The sequence below is a fragment of the Anomaloglossus baeobatrachus genome, chromosome 4 (genome assembly GCF_048569485.1).
Source record: "Anomaloglossus baeobatrachus isolate aAnoBae1 chromosome 4, aAnoBae1.hap1, whole genome shotgun sequence".
NCBI lineage: Eukaryota > Metazoa > Chordata > Amphibia > Anura > Aromobatidae > Anomaloglossus > Anomaloglossus baeobatrachus.
This window is the reverse complement of record NC_134356.1, coordinates 663,008,934-663,025,324: the sequence shown is the minus strand read 5'-3', so window position 1 is coordinate 663,025,324 and position 16,391 is coordinate 663,008,934. Positions and strand designations below refer to the sequence as shown.

General features: G+C 46.2%; 1 protein-coding gene across 2 annotated transcripts in view; it reads right to left on the bottom strand.

The window, feature by feature from the left end:
- Positions 1–396: 396 nt before the first annotated feature.
- Positions 397–16,391, bottom strand: part of EPOR (erythropoietin receptor) — a 34,307-nt gene continuing 18,312 nt past the window's right edge. For both annotated transcript variants that reach the window (XM_075346577.1, XM_075346578.1), the window contains exons 4-8: positions 15,323–15,492; positions 13,472–13,619; positions 5,434–5,515; positions 5,261–5,348; positions 397–4,390 (exon numbers count right to left, since the gene is read on the bottom strand). In XM_075346577.1, the coding sequence (XP_075202692.1) occupies positions 3,761–4,390; positions 5,261–5,348; positions 5,434–5,515; positions 13,472–13,619; positions 15,323–15,492 (1,118 nt within the window). In that variant the 3' untranslated portion in view covers positions 397–3,760. The remainder of the gene's footprint in view (positions 4,391–5,260; positions 5,349–5,433; positions 5,516–13,471; positions 13,620–15,322; positions 15,493–16,391) is intronic.

The following is a 16,391-nucleotide window of genomic DNA, read 5'->3' as shown; positions in this document are numbered from 1 at the left end:
TGCAGCTCTGGAGTATAATACAGGATGTAACTCAGGATCAATACAGGATCAGTAATGTAATATATGTATACAGTGACCACACCAGCACAATAGTGAGTGTAGCTCTGGAGTATAATACAGGAGGTAACTCAGGCTCAGTATTGTATGTACACAGTGACTGCACCAGCAGAATAGTGAGTGCAGCTCTGGAGAATAATACAGTATGTAGCTCAGAATCAGTAGAAGACAAGCAATGTAATGTATGTGGATGGTGATTGAGCCTTTTGGTAGGAGAGGCTAATAAGCTGTTTTCACCCCCAACATGTCCCAGTGCTTGGCACTTTTCTTATGGAGCACTAGTAAACTGGTTCCCCGAATTTGTCATGCATGTAGTACAATAAAACAACTGTCCACAACTAAAAAAAAAAATAACACACATTTATTACAAAAAGTTTTAAAAAAATAGAAAACATATTCACAGTGGTTTCTCAAACTATAAACTATACAGGCTGTACCCAGTGTGGGGCAGCAGGAGGGCATGTACATTGCATGGGTCTATATACAGAGGCCGGAGCTACAACAAACAGTCAGTTCTAAGCCTATATGTGGGGGTGCATGAAAATATACCCAACAACACATGTGTGTGTGTTAGAAAAGCAGAGACCAAGTACAGCGAACCTCATGTTGATGGTAGTATACAAAGTACACATACCGGTCCCGACACGTGTTTCGCAGGTGCTTCAATGGGAGACCGTCTCCTGTTGAAGCACCTGCGAAACACGTGTCGGGACCGGGTCCACATGTGAGGCTGACAAACTACCCTCTCTAGGTGCTATACATACCACAGGTAGGTCCTTCAGGTGCCAATCTCCACCATTGTATGAATTTTTCCTTGTTTGTGAACATGTTATGTACTTGCTGGGGGTGTTACATACTGCTGTGTTCAGGCCCTGATTTGGACCTTATCCTGTTGGTTACTTTTTAATGTATTAGCATCCTATTATTTCATCACTTTAGGGAATATACCTATGTTTTTCTGGTTATTTATATAGCCATCTGGGATATTATTAAAGTAGCCTGCTCCCCGTTTAGGTATTGAGGGGTAGCCTGTCTCCCTCCCTGGGACCCCCTTTTTCTCTGTCTCAGCTAATTGGTTTTTAACTATGTATGTCTAACTACTAACTGTCATCACATGTGAGTCCTAATATTTTGTATTTTTTGTAATAATAAAATATGCATACTTTTTTCACAACTGTGGTGTAGTGGCCTTACTTCAAACAAAACATGGTAAATACCCCTCCTTGTTCACTAGTTTTTGTACATATGTGTGTGTGTGTGTGTGTGTAAATATGTGTATATACGTGTGTATATATATATATATATATATATATATATATATATAAAACCTACTTACACAAAGTTAGGAATATTTAGCTTTGGGGTGAAATTTCAGCATGCGTCTAACCTTTTCAGGTGATCTTAATGTGACCTTCTGATTTCCAATGTTTCAGTAATTTTTGCACAACTTGCATCAGCCACTGCTGTAACCAGACAAGCCTTTGGTGGTGGTGGTGTTATAGTGTTGGACGGTGTGTCTAGTCAGTACAGAACGGCCCTACACTGTGTGACTGGTGCAGTGACAGCCCCTACTACAGGAATAACATCATTAATTCAGTCATTGTGCCTCTGTATGAACAACACCGGACAAAGTCATTAAGGAACGGCTGCTGGAGACTGGGGGACCTCAAATGGAGCGGCTGCACTTTCTCCAGACCTTGATCCCATAGAAAACCTATGGGATCGGCTGAGTCCCTGTGTAGAGGCCGTACCTCTGAACCCCAGAACCTCAATGACCTGAGGGAAGCCCTTCAAGAAGAGTGGGATGCCGCCTCCACAAAAAATAACTCCACTGGTGACCAGCAGGAGACGTTGTCAGCTGTAATTGACACTCAAGGCCACATGACAAGTTATTGATACACTGACATTGAAACGCATAGAAATCAATGGGGACTCGAGCTTTTGTGCTGTAAAATGATCATAGTAAAAGCTAAGAGGCTGCATCGGGAACAAAATGGGGGTAAGAGTAGGAATATTGACCTGCAAACAAATGTGGATAGGGAATAAATAAATAATTTAAAAAAAAACAGCTGGGGGCTGTTTTTATGAGGCCGGGAAGGCCCGTGGTTATTGGTCTTTTCCCAGCCCTAAAAATAGTAGCCCACAGCCCCCTAAGAAGTAGCGCATCCATTAGATGCACCAATTCTGGTACTTTGCCCCTGCTCTTCCTGATTGCCCTGGTGCAGTGGCAACCAGGGTAATATTTTTGGGGTTGATGTCAGCTGTGAATTGACAGTTGGCATCAAGCCCTGGTGTTAGTAATGGAGAGGCATCTTTCAGACACCCCCACTACTAACCTGGTAAGTGTAAAGTAAAAAAACACACAGACACAGGAAAAAAAGGTTGGTTTGAATAAACACTCCCCCAAGCTCCTTCGTTCACCAATTTATTAATTTTAAAATATCATCAAAGTTGCGGCATAAGCCAATGTACACCATTGAATTATGCCAGAACTTCGATCATATTTACATTATATATGTTCCATAACGTCCATCTAATCCTATGGAGCCTCATTCTGACCAACAATGACCTGCGGAGCCTCGTTCACAGAACAAGGCTCCATAGGTCACTGGTGGTCAGAACGAGCCTCCATAGGATTCGGAGGACGTCATGGGACAATACACCATTGGATTATGTTGGAACTTTGACAATTTTTTAAAATGAATAAATTTGTGAACGAGGGGGTCTTTATTCAAATAAATATTTTTTCCTGTGTGTTATTTTTTTTCTTTACACCTACCGAGTTTACTTTACACCTACCGAGTGTCTGATAGACACATTCAATTCACAGCTGACATCAACTCCAAAAATATTACCCCAGTTGCCACTGCACCAGGGCAATAAAGAAGAACTGGGCAAAGCGTCAGAATTAGCGCATCTAAAGGATTTGTCCCCTTCTGGAATGGCTGTGAGCTGCTTTTTTTAGGCTTGGAAGGGTCCAATAACCATGGGGCTTCACAGCCTGATAATACCTGCCCGCAGCTGTCTGCTTTACCTTGGCTGGTTATGTAAAATGAGTGGGGGGTGACCCCACTCCATTTTTTTAAATTATTTATTTATTAGTTACACAAGGCTAAAAACACTCTTTCGTGCCCCACGAAAGACTTACTTTGCTTTTGTCAACTTTCAGTGGACAGTGTGTGCCGAGTACCGCATCGCCGTGTCCTATATTGACCCGATAACGGGATGCAGCCGGCGAATCACAAACATGCCAGTATTGAGCATGGTTGTGATTGGCTGAAGAAGTGCCCAAAAGCTTGTTGATTTGTTGAAAGGTGCAGGCGGCAGCATAGCCAACTTTATTACAGCATCCGAACTTGACGAGGGACCTCCATGTGAAGAACGTGTTCAAATTCAAGCACCAGACACTAGGTGTTCAGTATGGACCCCAAACTTTGCAGTTCGGGTTCGCTCATCCCTAAATGTCAGCTCTATTAAGAGTAAAAATTGTAAAACATAAGAGCCAAATGCTGCTACAATGTAAGACCAAAGAGAGAACAAAGCTATGAAAGCAAACACTATGATGCTGACGTTTCCTTTGTGGATTGATTGTGCATATCTTACAATATGTACAATCCCCGAAGTATGTCCACAGACCATGCACACTCCTCAGTCTTTCTAGTATAATGATATATGTTCTGTAGCCTTCGTTCATGGCTTTTTCTCAGCACTGGGAGTAGATATGGGATGGTAACTGGGCACAGATGCTGTTCTGGTAAATGTTCAGAGATGGTGGGGGACTTTCTTCCCCTGATTCGGACATGAGCAGGTAAGCATACTTCAGAGGCTGGCGCGGAGGAATGGAGCGGGTCCTCGGGGATAAGAGCCCATCACACGTCTCTAAGGCTGTGTACTCGAAGCTGGATCCTGGACTTGGCTTCCCTTCCTCAGAGTGCAGCGAGTCCTCTCTGCGGATGGTCACAGAGCCCGGCTTTTCTTTGGTGGGATATCTCTTGCTTTCCCCCACATATAGGAGATACTCAGGTGTCATCTCTACCATATCCGCCTCTCCTCTACCCTCGCCCCTGGAGGTGTTTTCCTGGTCTGGAATCTCTGTAGAACTCATCAGCTCCGTGCGGGCATCTATCTGTCTCTGAGTTACCATCCATGATGGGAACTGGGGCAGAAAAGTCTTGTCTATGGTCACGTAGCTGTCCTTGGAGGGCAGTTGTGCTGAAGAAAGAGGTGGTGGCATAGGAAGTTCTGACAGGACCTCGAGAGTAGAAATGGGGCCTTCATGAAAGATGTTCTTGGAGATCCACATGAGATAAGAGTCCGTCTGATCTAACCACAGCTGTAACATAGAATAGAAAATAAGCAAAGCAGGCATCTTCTCTATCCCTCTATCTATCTATCTATCTATCTATCCCTCTATCTATCATCTATCTATCTATCTATCCCTCTATCTATCTATCCCTCTATCTATCTATCTATCTATCCCTCTATATATCCCTCTATCTATCCCTCTATATATCCCTCTATCTATCTATCCCTCTATATATCCCTCTATCTATCTATCTATCTATCTATCATCTATCCCTCTATCTATCCCTCTATCTATCTATCCCTCTATATATCCCTCTATCTATCCCTCTATCTATCCCTCTATATATCCCTCTATCTATCTATCCCTCTATATATCCCTCTATCTATCTATCCCTCTATATATCCCTCTATCTATCTATCTATCTATCATCTATCCCTCTATCTATCTATCTATCCCTCTATCTATCTATCCCTCTATATATCCCTCTATCTATCCCTCTATATATCCCTCTATCTATCTATCCCTCTATATATCCCTCTATCTATCTATCCCTCTATATATCCCTCTATCTATCTATCCCTCTATCTATCTATCTATCTATCTATCTATCTATCTATCTATCTATCCCTCTATCTATCCCTCTAGCTATCTATCTATCCCTCTATCTATCTATCCCTCTATCTATCTATCTATCTATCTATCTATCTATCTATCTATCTATCCCTCTATCTATCCCTCTAGCTATCTATCTATCCCTCTATCTATCTATCCCTCTATCTATCTATCCCTCTATCTATCTATCCCTCTATCTATCCCTCTATCTATCTATCTATCTATCTATCCCTCTATCTATCTATCCCTCTATCTATCATGCTTCATAAGAATTTTTTTCTGTACCTTAAAATTGCCTTTATGAGTTGTGTACAGCTCCTTGAAGTGATGTTCTGGGCTGGGGATGTTCGGCCATACCTTCTTCTTGAGGAACCTGCGGTGGTACATTAGTTGGGCTCAGTCACTGCCATTGAGTTCAGTTTTCTCACATCATTGTAGACTTCACACATGTCTCTTACCTTCTCTGATACACGACTATCAGGATGATGGTAATAACCAGGACCAGGCCGCAAATCACAAACAGGATTATATACAGAACGTCTGCAATGGAGAAAATAATAAGACCTGCTTTGTGAGAAGTGCTGCTCTCTATTGCCACCTGTTACCGAAGTGCTGCTCTCTATTGCCACCTGTTACTGAAGTGCTGCTCTCTATTGCCGCCTGTTACTGAAGTGCTGCTCTCTATTGCCGCCTGTTACTGAAGTGCTGCTCTCTATTGCCACCTGTTACTGAAGTGCTGCTCTCTATTGCCACCTGTTACTGAAGTGCTGCTCTCTATTTCCGCCTGTTACTGAAGTGCTGCTCTCTATTGCCACCTGTTACCGAAGTGCTGCTCTCTATTGTCACCTGTTACTAAAGTGCTACTCTCTATTGCCACCTGTTACCGAAGTGCTGCTCTCTATTGCCACCTGTTACTAAAGTGCTGCTCTCTATTGCCACCTGTTACTAAAGTGCTGCTCTCTATTGCCACCTGTTACTGAAGTGCTTCTCTCTATTGTCTCCTGTTACTGAAGTGCTGCTCTCTATTGTCACCTGTTACTGAAGTGCTGCTCTCTAATGCCACCTGTTACTGAAGTGCTGCTCTCTGCTGCCGCCTGTTACTGAAGTGCTGCTCTCTATTGCTGCCTGTTACTGAAGTGCTGCTCTCTGCTGCCGCCTGTTACTGAAGTGCTGTTCTCTATTGCCACCTGTTACTGAAGTGCTGCTCTCTATTGTCACCTGTTACTGAAGTGCTGCTCTCTGCTGCCGCCTGTTACTGAAGTGCTGCTCTCTATTGCCACCTGTTACTGAAGTGCTGCTCTCTATTGTCGCCTGTTATTGAAGTGCTGCTCTCTGCTGCCGCCTGTTACTGAAGTGCTGCTCTCTATTGCCACCTGTTACTGAAGTGCTGCTCTCTATTGTCACCTGTTACTGAAGTGCTGTTCTCTATTGCCACCTGTTACTGAAGTGCTGCTCTCTATTGTCGCCTGTTACTGAAGTGCTGCTCTCTATTGCCGCCTGTTACTGAAGTGCTGCTCTCTGCTGCCGCCTGTTACTGAAGTGCTGCTCTCTATTGCCACCTGTTACCGAAGTGCTGCTCTCTATTGTCTCCTGTTACTGAAGTGCTGCTCTCTGCTGCCGCCTGTTACTGAAGTGCTGTTCTCTATTGCCACCTGTTACTGAAGTGCTGCTCTCTATTGCCGCCTGTTACTGAAGTGCTGTTCTCTATTGTCACCTGTTACTGAAGTGCTGCTCTCTATTGTCGCCTGTTACTGAAGTGCTGCTCTCTGCTGCCGCCTGTTACTGAAGTGCTGCTCTCTATTGCCACCTGTTACCGAAGTGCTGCTCTCTATTGCCACCTGTTACTGAAGTGCTGCTCTCTATTGCCGCCTGTTACTGAAGTGCTGCTCTCTATTGCCGCCTGTTACTGAAGTGCTGCTCTCTATTGCCACCTGTTACTGAAGTGCTGCTCTCTATTGCCACCTGTTACTGAAGTGCTGCTCTCTATTTCCGCCTGTTACTGAAGTGCTGCTCTCTATTGCCACCTGTTACCGAAGTGCTGCTCTCTATTGTCACCTGTTACTAAAGTGCTACTCTCTATTGCCACCTGTTACCGAAGTGCTGCTCTCTATTGCCACCTGTTACTAAAGTGCTGCTCTCTATTGCCACCTGTTACTAAAGTGCTGCTCTCTATTGCCACCTGTTACTGAAGTGCTTCTCTCTATTGTCTCCTGTTACTGAAGTGCTGCTCTCTATTGTCACCTGTTACTGAAGTGCTGCTCTCTATTGCTGCCTGTTACTGAAGTGCTGCTCTCTGCTGCCGCCTGTTACTGAAGTGCTGTTCTCTATTGCCACCTGTTACTGAAGTGCTGCTCTCTATTGTCACCTGTTACTGAAGTGCTGCTCTCTGCTGCCGCCTGTTACTGAAGTGCTGCTCTCTATTGCCACCTGTTACTGAAGTGCTGCTCTCTATTGTCGCCTGTTATTGAAGTGCTGCTCTCTGCTGCCGCCTGTTACTGAAGTGCTGCTCTCTATTGCCACCTGTTACTGAAGTGCTGCTCTCTATTGTCACCTGTTACTGAAGTGCTGCTCTCTATTGCCACCTGTTACTGAAGTGCTGCTCTCTATTGTCGCCTGTTACTGAAGTGCTGCTCTCTATTGCCGCCTGTTACTGAAGTGCTGCTCTCTGCTGCCGCCTGTTACTGAAGTGCTGCTCTCTATTGCCACCTGTTACCGAAGTGCTGCTCTCTATTGTCTCCTGTTACTGAAGTGCTGCTCTCTGCTGCCGCCTGTTACTGAAGTGCTGTTCTCTATTGCCACCTGTTACTGAAGTGCTGCTCTCTATTGCCGCCTGTTACTGAAGTGCTGCTCTCTATTGTCACCTGTTACTGAAGTGCTGCTCTCTGCTGCCGCCTGTTACTGAAGTGCTGTTCTCTATTGCCACCTGTTACTGAAGTGCTGCTCTCTATTGTCGCCTGTTACTGAAGTGCTGCTCTCTGCTGCCGCCTGTTACTGAAGTGCTGCTCTCTATTGCCACCTGTTACTGAAGTGCTGCTCTCTATTGTCACCTGTTACTGAAGTGCTGCTCTCTGCTGCCGCCTGTTACTGAAGTGCTGTTCTCTATTGCCACCTGTTACTGAAGTGCTGCTCTCTATTGCCACCTGTTACTGAAGTGCTGCTCTCTATTGTCACCTGTTACTGAAGTGCTGCTCTCTGCTGCCGCCTGTTACTGAAGTGCTGCTCTCTATTGCCACCTGTTACTGAAGTGCTGCTCTCTATTGTCGCCTGTTATTGAAGTGCTGCTCTCTGCTGCCGCCTGTTACTGAAGTGCTGCTCTCTATTGCCACCTGTTACTGAAGTGCTGCTCTCTATTGTCACCTGTTACTGAAGTGCTGCTCTCTATTGCCACCTGTTACTGAAGTGCTGCTCTCTATTGTCGCCTGTTACTGAAGTGCTGCTCTCTATTGCCGCCTGTTACTGAAGTGCTGCTCTCTGCTGCCGCCTGTTACTGAAGTGCTGCTCTCTATTGCCACCTGTTACCGAAGTGCTGCTCTCTATTGTCTCCTGTTACTGAAGTGCTGCTCTCTGCTGCCGCCTGTTACTGAAGTGCTGTTCTCTATTGCCACCTGTTACTGAAGTGCTGCTCTCTATTGCCGCCTGTTACTGAAGTGCTGCTCTCTATTGTCACCTGTTACTGAAGTGCTGCTCTCTGCTGCCGCCTGTTACTGAAGTGCTGTTCTCTATTGCCACCTGTTACTGAAGTGCTGCTCTCTATTGTCGCCTGTTACTGAAGTGCTGCTCTCTGCTGCCGCCTGTTACTGAAGTGCTGCTCTCTATTGCCACCTGTTACTGAAGTGCTGCTCTCTATTGTCACCTGTTACTGAAGTGCTGCTCTCTGCTGCCGCCTGTTACTGAAGTGCTGTTCTCTATTGCCACCTGTTACTGAAGTGCTGCTCTCTATTGTCGCCTGTTACTGAAGTGCTGCTCTCTGCTGCCGCCTGTTACTGAAGTGCTGTTCTCTATTGCCACCTGTTACTGAAGTGCTGCTCTCTATTGCCGCCTGTTACTGAAGTGCTGCTCTCTATTGTCACCTGTTACTGAAGTGCTGCTCTCTGCTGCCGCCTGTTACTGAAGTGCTGTTCTCTATTGCCACCTGTTACTGAAGTGCTGCTCTCTATTGTCGCCTGTTACTGAAGTGCTGCTCTTTACTGCCGCCTGTTACTGAAGTGCTGCTCTCTATTGCCACCTGTTACTGAAGTGCTGCTCTCTATTGCCGCCTGTTACTGAAATGCTGCTCTCTATTGTCTCCTGTTACTGAAGTGCTGCTCTCTATTGCCACCTGTTACTGAAGTGCTGCTCTCTATTACCACCTGTTACAGAAGTGCTGCTCTCTATTGCCACCTGTTACTAAAGTGCTGCTCTCTATTGTTTCCTGTTACTGAAGTGCTGCTCTCTATTGTCTCCTGTTACTAAAGTGCTGCTCTCTATTGCCACCTGTTACTAAAGTGCTGCTCTCTATTGCCACCTGTTACTGAAGTGCTGCTCTCTATTGTCACCTGTTACCGAAGTGCTGCTCTCTATTGCCACCTGTTACTGAAGTGCTGCTCTCTATTGCCACCTGTTACTGAAGTGCTGCTCTCTATTGCCACCTGTTACCGAAGTGCTGCTCTCTATTGCCACCTGTTACCGAAGTGCTGCTCTCTATTGCCACCTGTTACTAAAGTGCTGCTCTCTATTGCCACATGATACTGAAGTGCTGCTCTCTATTGTCACCTGTTACTGAAGTGCTACTCTCTATTGCCACCTGTTACTGAAGTGCTGCTCTCTATTGCCACCTGTTACTGAAGTGCTGCTCTCTATTGTCTCCTGTTACTGAAGTGCTGCTCTCTATTTCCGCATGTTACTGAAGTGCTGCTCTCTATTGCCACCTGTTACTAAAGTGCTGCTCTCTGCTGCCGCCTGTTACTGAAGTGCTGCTCTCTATTGTCACCTGTTACTGAAGTGCTGCTCTCTATTGCCACCTGTTACTAAAGTGCTGCTCTCTATTGCCACCTGTTACTAAAGTGCTGCTCTCTATTGCCACCTGTTACTAAAGTGCTGCTCTCTATTGCCACCTGTTACCGAAGTGCTGCTCTCTATTGCCACCTGTTACCAAAGTGCTGCTCTCTATTGTCTCCTGTTACTGAAGTGCTGCTCTCTATTGCCACCTGTTACCGAAGTGCTGCTCTCTATTGCCACCTGTTACTGAAGTGCTGCTCTCTATTGCCACCTGTTACTAAAGTGCTGCTCTCTATTGCCACCTGTTACTGAAGTGCTGCACTCTATTGTCACCTGTTACTGAAGTGCTGCTCTCTATTGCCACCTGTTACTGAAGTGCTGCTCTCTATTGCCACCTGTTACTGAAGTGCTGCTCTCTATTGCCACCTGTTACTAAAGTGCTGCTCTCTATTGCCACCTGTTACTGAAGTGCTGCTCTCTATTGCCACCTGTTACCGAAGTGCTGCTCTCTATTGTCACCTGTTACTAAAGTGCTACTCTCTATTGCCACCTGTTACCGAAGTGCTGCTCTCTATTGCCACCTGTTACTAAAGTGCTGCTCTCTATTGCCACCTGTTACTAAAGTGCTGCTCTCTATTGCCACCTGTTACTGAAGTGCTTCTCTCTATTGTCTCCTGTTACTGAAGTGCTGCTCTCTATTGTCACCTGTTACTGAAGTGCTGCTCTCTGCTGCCGCCTGTTACTGAAGTGCTGTTCTCTATTGCCACCTGTTACTGAAGTGCTGCTCTCTATTGTCACCTGTTACTGAAGTGCTGCTCTCTGCTGCCGCCTGTTACTGAAGTGCTGCTCTCTATTGCCACCTGTTACTGAAGTGCTGCTCTCTATTGTCGCCTGTTATTGAAGTGCTGCTCTCTGCTGCCGCCTGTTACTGAAGTGCTGCTCTCTATTGCCACCTGTTACTGAAGTGCTGCTCTCTATTGTCACCTGTTACTGAAGTGCTGCTCTCTATTGCCACCTGTTACTGAAGTGCTGCTCTCTATTGTCGCCTGTTACTGAAGTGCTGCTCTCTATTGCCGCCTGTTACTGAAGTGCTGCTCTCTGCTGCCGCCTGTTACTGAAGTGCTGCTCTCTATTGCCACCTGTTACCGAAGTGCTGCTCTCTATTGTCACCTGTTACTGAAGTGCTGCTCTCTGCTGCCGCCTGTTACTGAAGTGCTGTTCTCTATTGCCACCTGTTACTGAAGTGCTGCTCTCTATTGTCGCCTGTTACTGAAGTGCTGCTCTCTGCTGCCGCCTGTTACTGAAGTGCTGCTCTCTATTGCCACCTGTTACTGAAGTGCTGCTCTCTATTGTCACCTGTTACTGAAGTGCTGCTCTCTGCTGCCGCCTGTTACTGAAGTGCTGTTCTCTATTGCCACCTGTTACTGAAGTGCTGCTCTCTATTGCCACCTGTTACTGAAGTGCTGCTCTCTATTGTCACCTGTTACTGAAGTGCTGCTCTCTGCTGCCGCCTGTTACTGAAGTGCTGCTCTCTATTGCCACCTGTTACTGAAGTGCTGCTCTCTATTGTCGCCTGTTATTGAAGTGCTGCTCTCTGCTGCCGCCTGTTACTGAAGTGCTGCTCTCTATTGCCACCTGTTACTGAAGTGCTGCTCTCTATTGTCACCTGTTACTGAAGTGCTGCTCTCTATTGCCACCTGTTACTGAAGTGCTGCTCTCTATTGTCGCCTGTTACTGAAGTGCTGCTCTCTATTGCCGCCTGTTACTGAAGTGCTGCTCTCTGCTGCCGCCTGTTACTGAAGTGCTGCTCTCTATTGCCACCTGTTACCGAAGTGCTGCTCTCTATTGTCTCCTGTTACTGAAGTGCTGCTCTCTGCTGCCGCCTGTTACTGAAGTGCTGTTCTCTATTGCCACCTGTTACTGAAGTGCTGCTCTCTATTGCCGCCTGTTACTGAAGTGCTGCTCTCTATTGTCACCTGTTACTGAAGTGCTGCTCTCTGCTGCCGCCTGTTACTGAAGTGCTGTTCTCTATTGCCACCTGTTACTGAAGTGCTGCTCTCTATTGTCGCCTGTTACTGAAGTGCTGCTCTCTGCTGCCGTCTGTTACTGAAGTGCTGCTCTCTATTGCCACCTGTTACTGAAGTGCTGCTCTCTATTGTCACCTGTTACTGAAGTGCTGCTCTCTGCTGCCGCCTGTTACTGAAGTGCTGTTCTCTATTGCCACCTGTTACTGAAGTGCTGCTCTCTATTGTCGCCTGTTACTGAAGTGCTGCTCTCTGCTGCCGCCTGTTACTGAAGTGCTGTTCTCTATTGCCACCTGTTACTGAAGTGCTGCTCTCTATTGCCGCCTGTTACTGAAGTGCTGCTCTCTATTGTCACCTGTTACTGAAGTGCTGCTCTCTGCTGCCGCCTGTTACTGAAGTGCTGTTCTCTATTGCCACCTGTTACTGAAGTGCTGCTCTCTATTGTCGCCTGTTACTGAAGTGCTGCTCTCTGCTGCCGCCTGTTACTGAAGTGCTGCTCTCTATTGCCACCTGTTACTGAAGTGCTGCTCTCTATTGCCGCCTGTTACTGAAATGCTGCTCTCTATTGTCTCCTGTTACTGAAGTGCTGCTCTCTATTGCCACCTGTTACTGAAGTGCTGCTCTCTATTACCACCTGTTACAGAAGTGCTGCTCTCTATTGCCACCTGTTACTAAAGTGCTGCTCTCTATTGTTTCCTGTTACTGAAGTGCTGCTCTCTATTGTCTCCTGTTACTAAAGTGCTGCTCTCTATTGCCACCTGTTACTAAAGTGCTGCTCTCTATTGCCACCTGTTACTGAAGTGCTGCTCTCTATTGTCACCTGTTACCGAAGTGCTGCTCTCTATTGCCACCTGTTACCGAAGTGCTGCTCTCTATTGCCACCTGTTACTGAAGTGCTGCTCTCTATTGCCACCTGTTACCGAAGTGCTGCTCTCTATTGCCACCTGTTACCGAAGTGCTGCTCTCTATTGCCACCTGTTACCGAAGTGCTGCTCTCTATTGCCACCTGTTACCGAAGTGCTGCTCTCTATTGCCACCTGTTACCGAAGTGCTGCTCTCTATTGCCACCTGTTACTAAAGTGCTGCTCTCTATTGCCACCTGTTACTGAAGTGCTGCTCTCTATTGTCACCTGTTACCGAAGTGCTGCTCTCTATTGCCACCTGTTACCGAAGTGCTGCTCTCTATTGCCGCCTGTTACTGAAGTGCTGCTCTCTATTGTCGCCTGTTACTGAAGTGCTGCTCTCTATTGTCACCTGTTACTGAAGTGATGCTCTCTGCTGCCGCCTGTTATTGAAGTGCTGCTCTCTATTGCCATCTATTAGGGAAGTGCTCTCTTTTTACTACCTGATAAATGCTGCTCTCTACTTCCACCTGTTACATACTGCTCTCTCCTGCTGTCTATAGAAGAAGTGCTGCTCTCTATACAGCCACCAATAAGAGAGAGGCCGCGGTACAGGACAGATGGCCGCTTCTGCCTTTTCACTCTATACTCACCATAAGATATTTTGACGTGAATAACCTCGGCCCATTGACTCCAGTAGCCGTCAAAATGCACATTTGCTTTGGCTCTCACACTGAGCGTGTACTCAGCCCCGATGATAACATCATGAAGGAAAAGCTGCACGCAGCCCTGCTGCCCTACCTGAAAGAAAGCAAGCCGCATAGGGATCAGAAAAACGGACCACGCGTGCAGTGATGTCATCGGACGCCCAAATAACGCCTTGTTTAGTGCAGTGATGTCACTTTACAACCCATACACCTCATTTAGTTCTGTGATGTCACCATGCACCCATATCATGCCTTGTTTAGAGCAGTGATGTCATCATACACTCACATTATGCCTCCTTTAGTGCAGTGATGTCATCATACACTTACATTATGCCTCCTTTAGAGCAGTGATGTCACCATACACCCTTATTATGCCTCCTTTAGTGCAGTGATGTCATCATACACCCATATTATGCCTCCTTTAGTGCAGTGATGTCACCATACATTCACATTATGCCTCCTTTAGAGCAGTGATGTCATCATACACTCACATTATGCCTTGTTTATTGCAGTGATGTCATCATACACTCACATTATGCCTTGTTTATTGCAGTGATGTCACCATACACTCACATTATGCCTCGTTTAGTGCAGTGATGTCATCGTACACTCACATTATGCCTCCTTTAGTGCAGTGATGTCACCATACATTCACATTATGCCTCCTTTAGTGCAGTGATGTCACCATACATTCACATTATGCCTCCTGTAGTGCAGTGATGTCATCATACACCCACATTATGCCTCCTTTAGAGCAGTGATGTCATCGTACACTCACATTATGCCTCCTGTAGTGCAGTGATGTCATCATACACCCACATTATGCCTCCTTTAGTGCAGTGATGTCATCGTACACTCACATTATGCCTCCTTTAGTGCAGTGATGTCATCGTACACTCACATTACGCCTCCTTTAGCCTTTAGAGCAGTGATGTCATCATACACCCACATTATGCCTCCTTTAGAGCACTGATGTCATCATACACCCACATTATGCCTCCTTTAGAGCACTGATGTCATCATACACCCACATTATGCCTCCTTTAGTGCAGTTATGTCATCATACACTCACATTACGCCTCATTTAGTGCAGTGATGTCACCATACACCCATATCATGCCTTGTTTAGTGCAATGATGTCACCATACACCCATATCATGCCTTGTTTAGTGCAATGATGTCACCATACACCCATATCATGCCTTGTTTAGTGCAATGATGTCACCATACACCCATATCATGCCTTGTTTAGTGCAATGATGTCACCATACACCCATATCATGCCTTGTTTAGTGCAATGATGTCACCATACACCCATATCATGCCTTGTTTAGTGCAATGATGTCACCATACACCCATATTATGCCTTGTTTAGTGCAGTGATGTCACCATACACCCACATTATGCCTCCTTTAGTGCAGTGATGTCACCATACACTCACATTATGCCTTGTTTAGTGCTGTGATGTCACCATACACCCATATCATGCCTTGTTTAGTGCTGTGATGTCACCATACACCCACATTACGCCTCCTTTAGTGCAATGATGTCACCATACACCCATATTATGCCTTGTTTAGTGCTGTGATGTCACCATACACCCATATCATGCCTTGTTTAGTGCTGTGATGTCACCATACACTCACATTACGCCTCGTTTAGTGCTGTGATGTCACCATACACTCACATTATGCCTTGTTTAGTGCTGTGATGTCACCATACACTCATATTACGCCTCGTTTAGTGCAGTGATGTCATCTTATACCCACATTACACCTCGTTACATCTTGTTCTTACCTCTTGAAACGTTTTGGTTTTCTGCACGTTGCTTTCGTCTTCTGTGTATTTCACTTCATACATCAGGGAGTTGGATAACATTGGGATATTAGGCTCCATGAATGTGATCACTACTCCCAGAGGCCTGAATTGCTGTTTTACTGTGATGTTTACAATGGGATGTAGATAGGCTACAAAGAAAAAAGAAAATGGCTGCAATCATTTCTATACAAAAACCAAATTCTCAAATGCTGGTCACAGCCCCATAATAGTAGCTGGTGGCCCAGGCTATCCTCACTGTGGAGGTTCACCGGCCACTGTCGCTGAAGCTTCTATGCTTTTTGGGTTCCCCACCTGTCTCTCTTTTTTTTACATATGTGACCACTGCAGTCAATCACTATCAGCAGTGCTGATCATCATGTTGCTATTCCCGCCAGTGATTGGCTGCAGCAGTCACGGGTCCGTCCAGACAGACTTGGTAGTATACTGCCAACTCAGTAAAGATTGATGGCAAAGAAGAGCTGAATGTACTGTGTGTCACCCACGTTTATGGGGTACTCGGTCCCGGGCAGTGTATAACTGGGGAATGTCACTGTGGTGGCCGTTGCCCGGTTCCGTGCCCTGGGTGCTTTTTAAAAGGGGTGATATTTACATAGGACTTTGAATAAATGTTTATACGTGACTCCAGTTGCGGTTTGTGGCTATGTGGATGGAGCCGCCGCTGCACAGTTCTTGCTACTGGGGCTGGTGTTAGTGGCAGCCTGGATGTTAGGCCCTCCGCAAGCAGGGCTAGGCCCCAGAGGATAGGTGATGTAACGGGTGTGTTGGAAAGAAGGTACGCCACACAAGTGGGTTCAGTGCAACTGGTTATTTTACTCACTGCAAGCTAGTACTAGTCAACCGAGGTCGGCTGGTTTCACTTTCAGGTCCCCTTAGTCCCAGTGCCAGTTTAGTGGCTTCGTCCCCTGCACCTGTCTTTTGGTTGGTGGGTCCCCGTGGCGTGAAGCGGTTGGAGGTCCACTCCTGGTTGCCTTCTACAGCAGTCCGTATGACGGTAGCGTGAACACTGTGGGGTTGGAGTCTCTGGTCT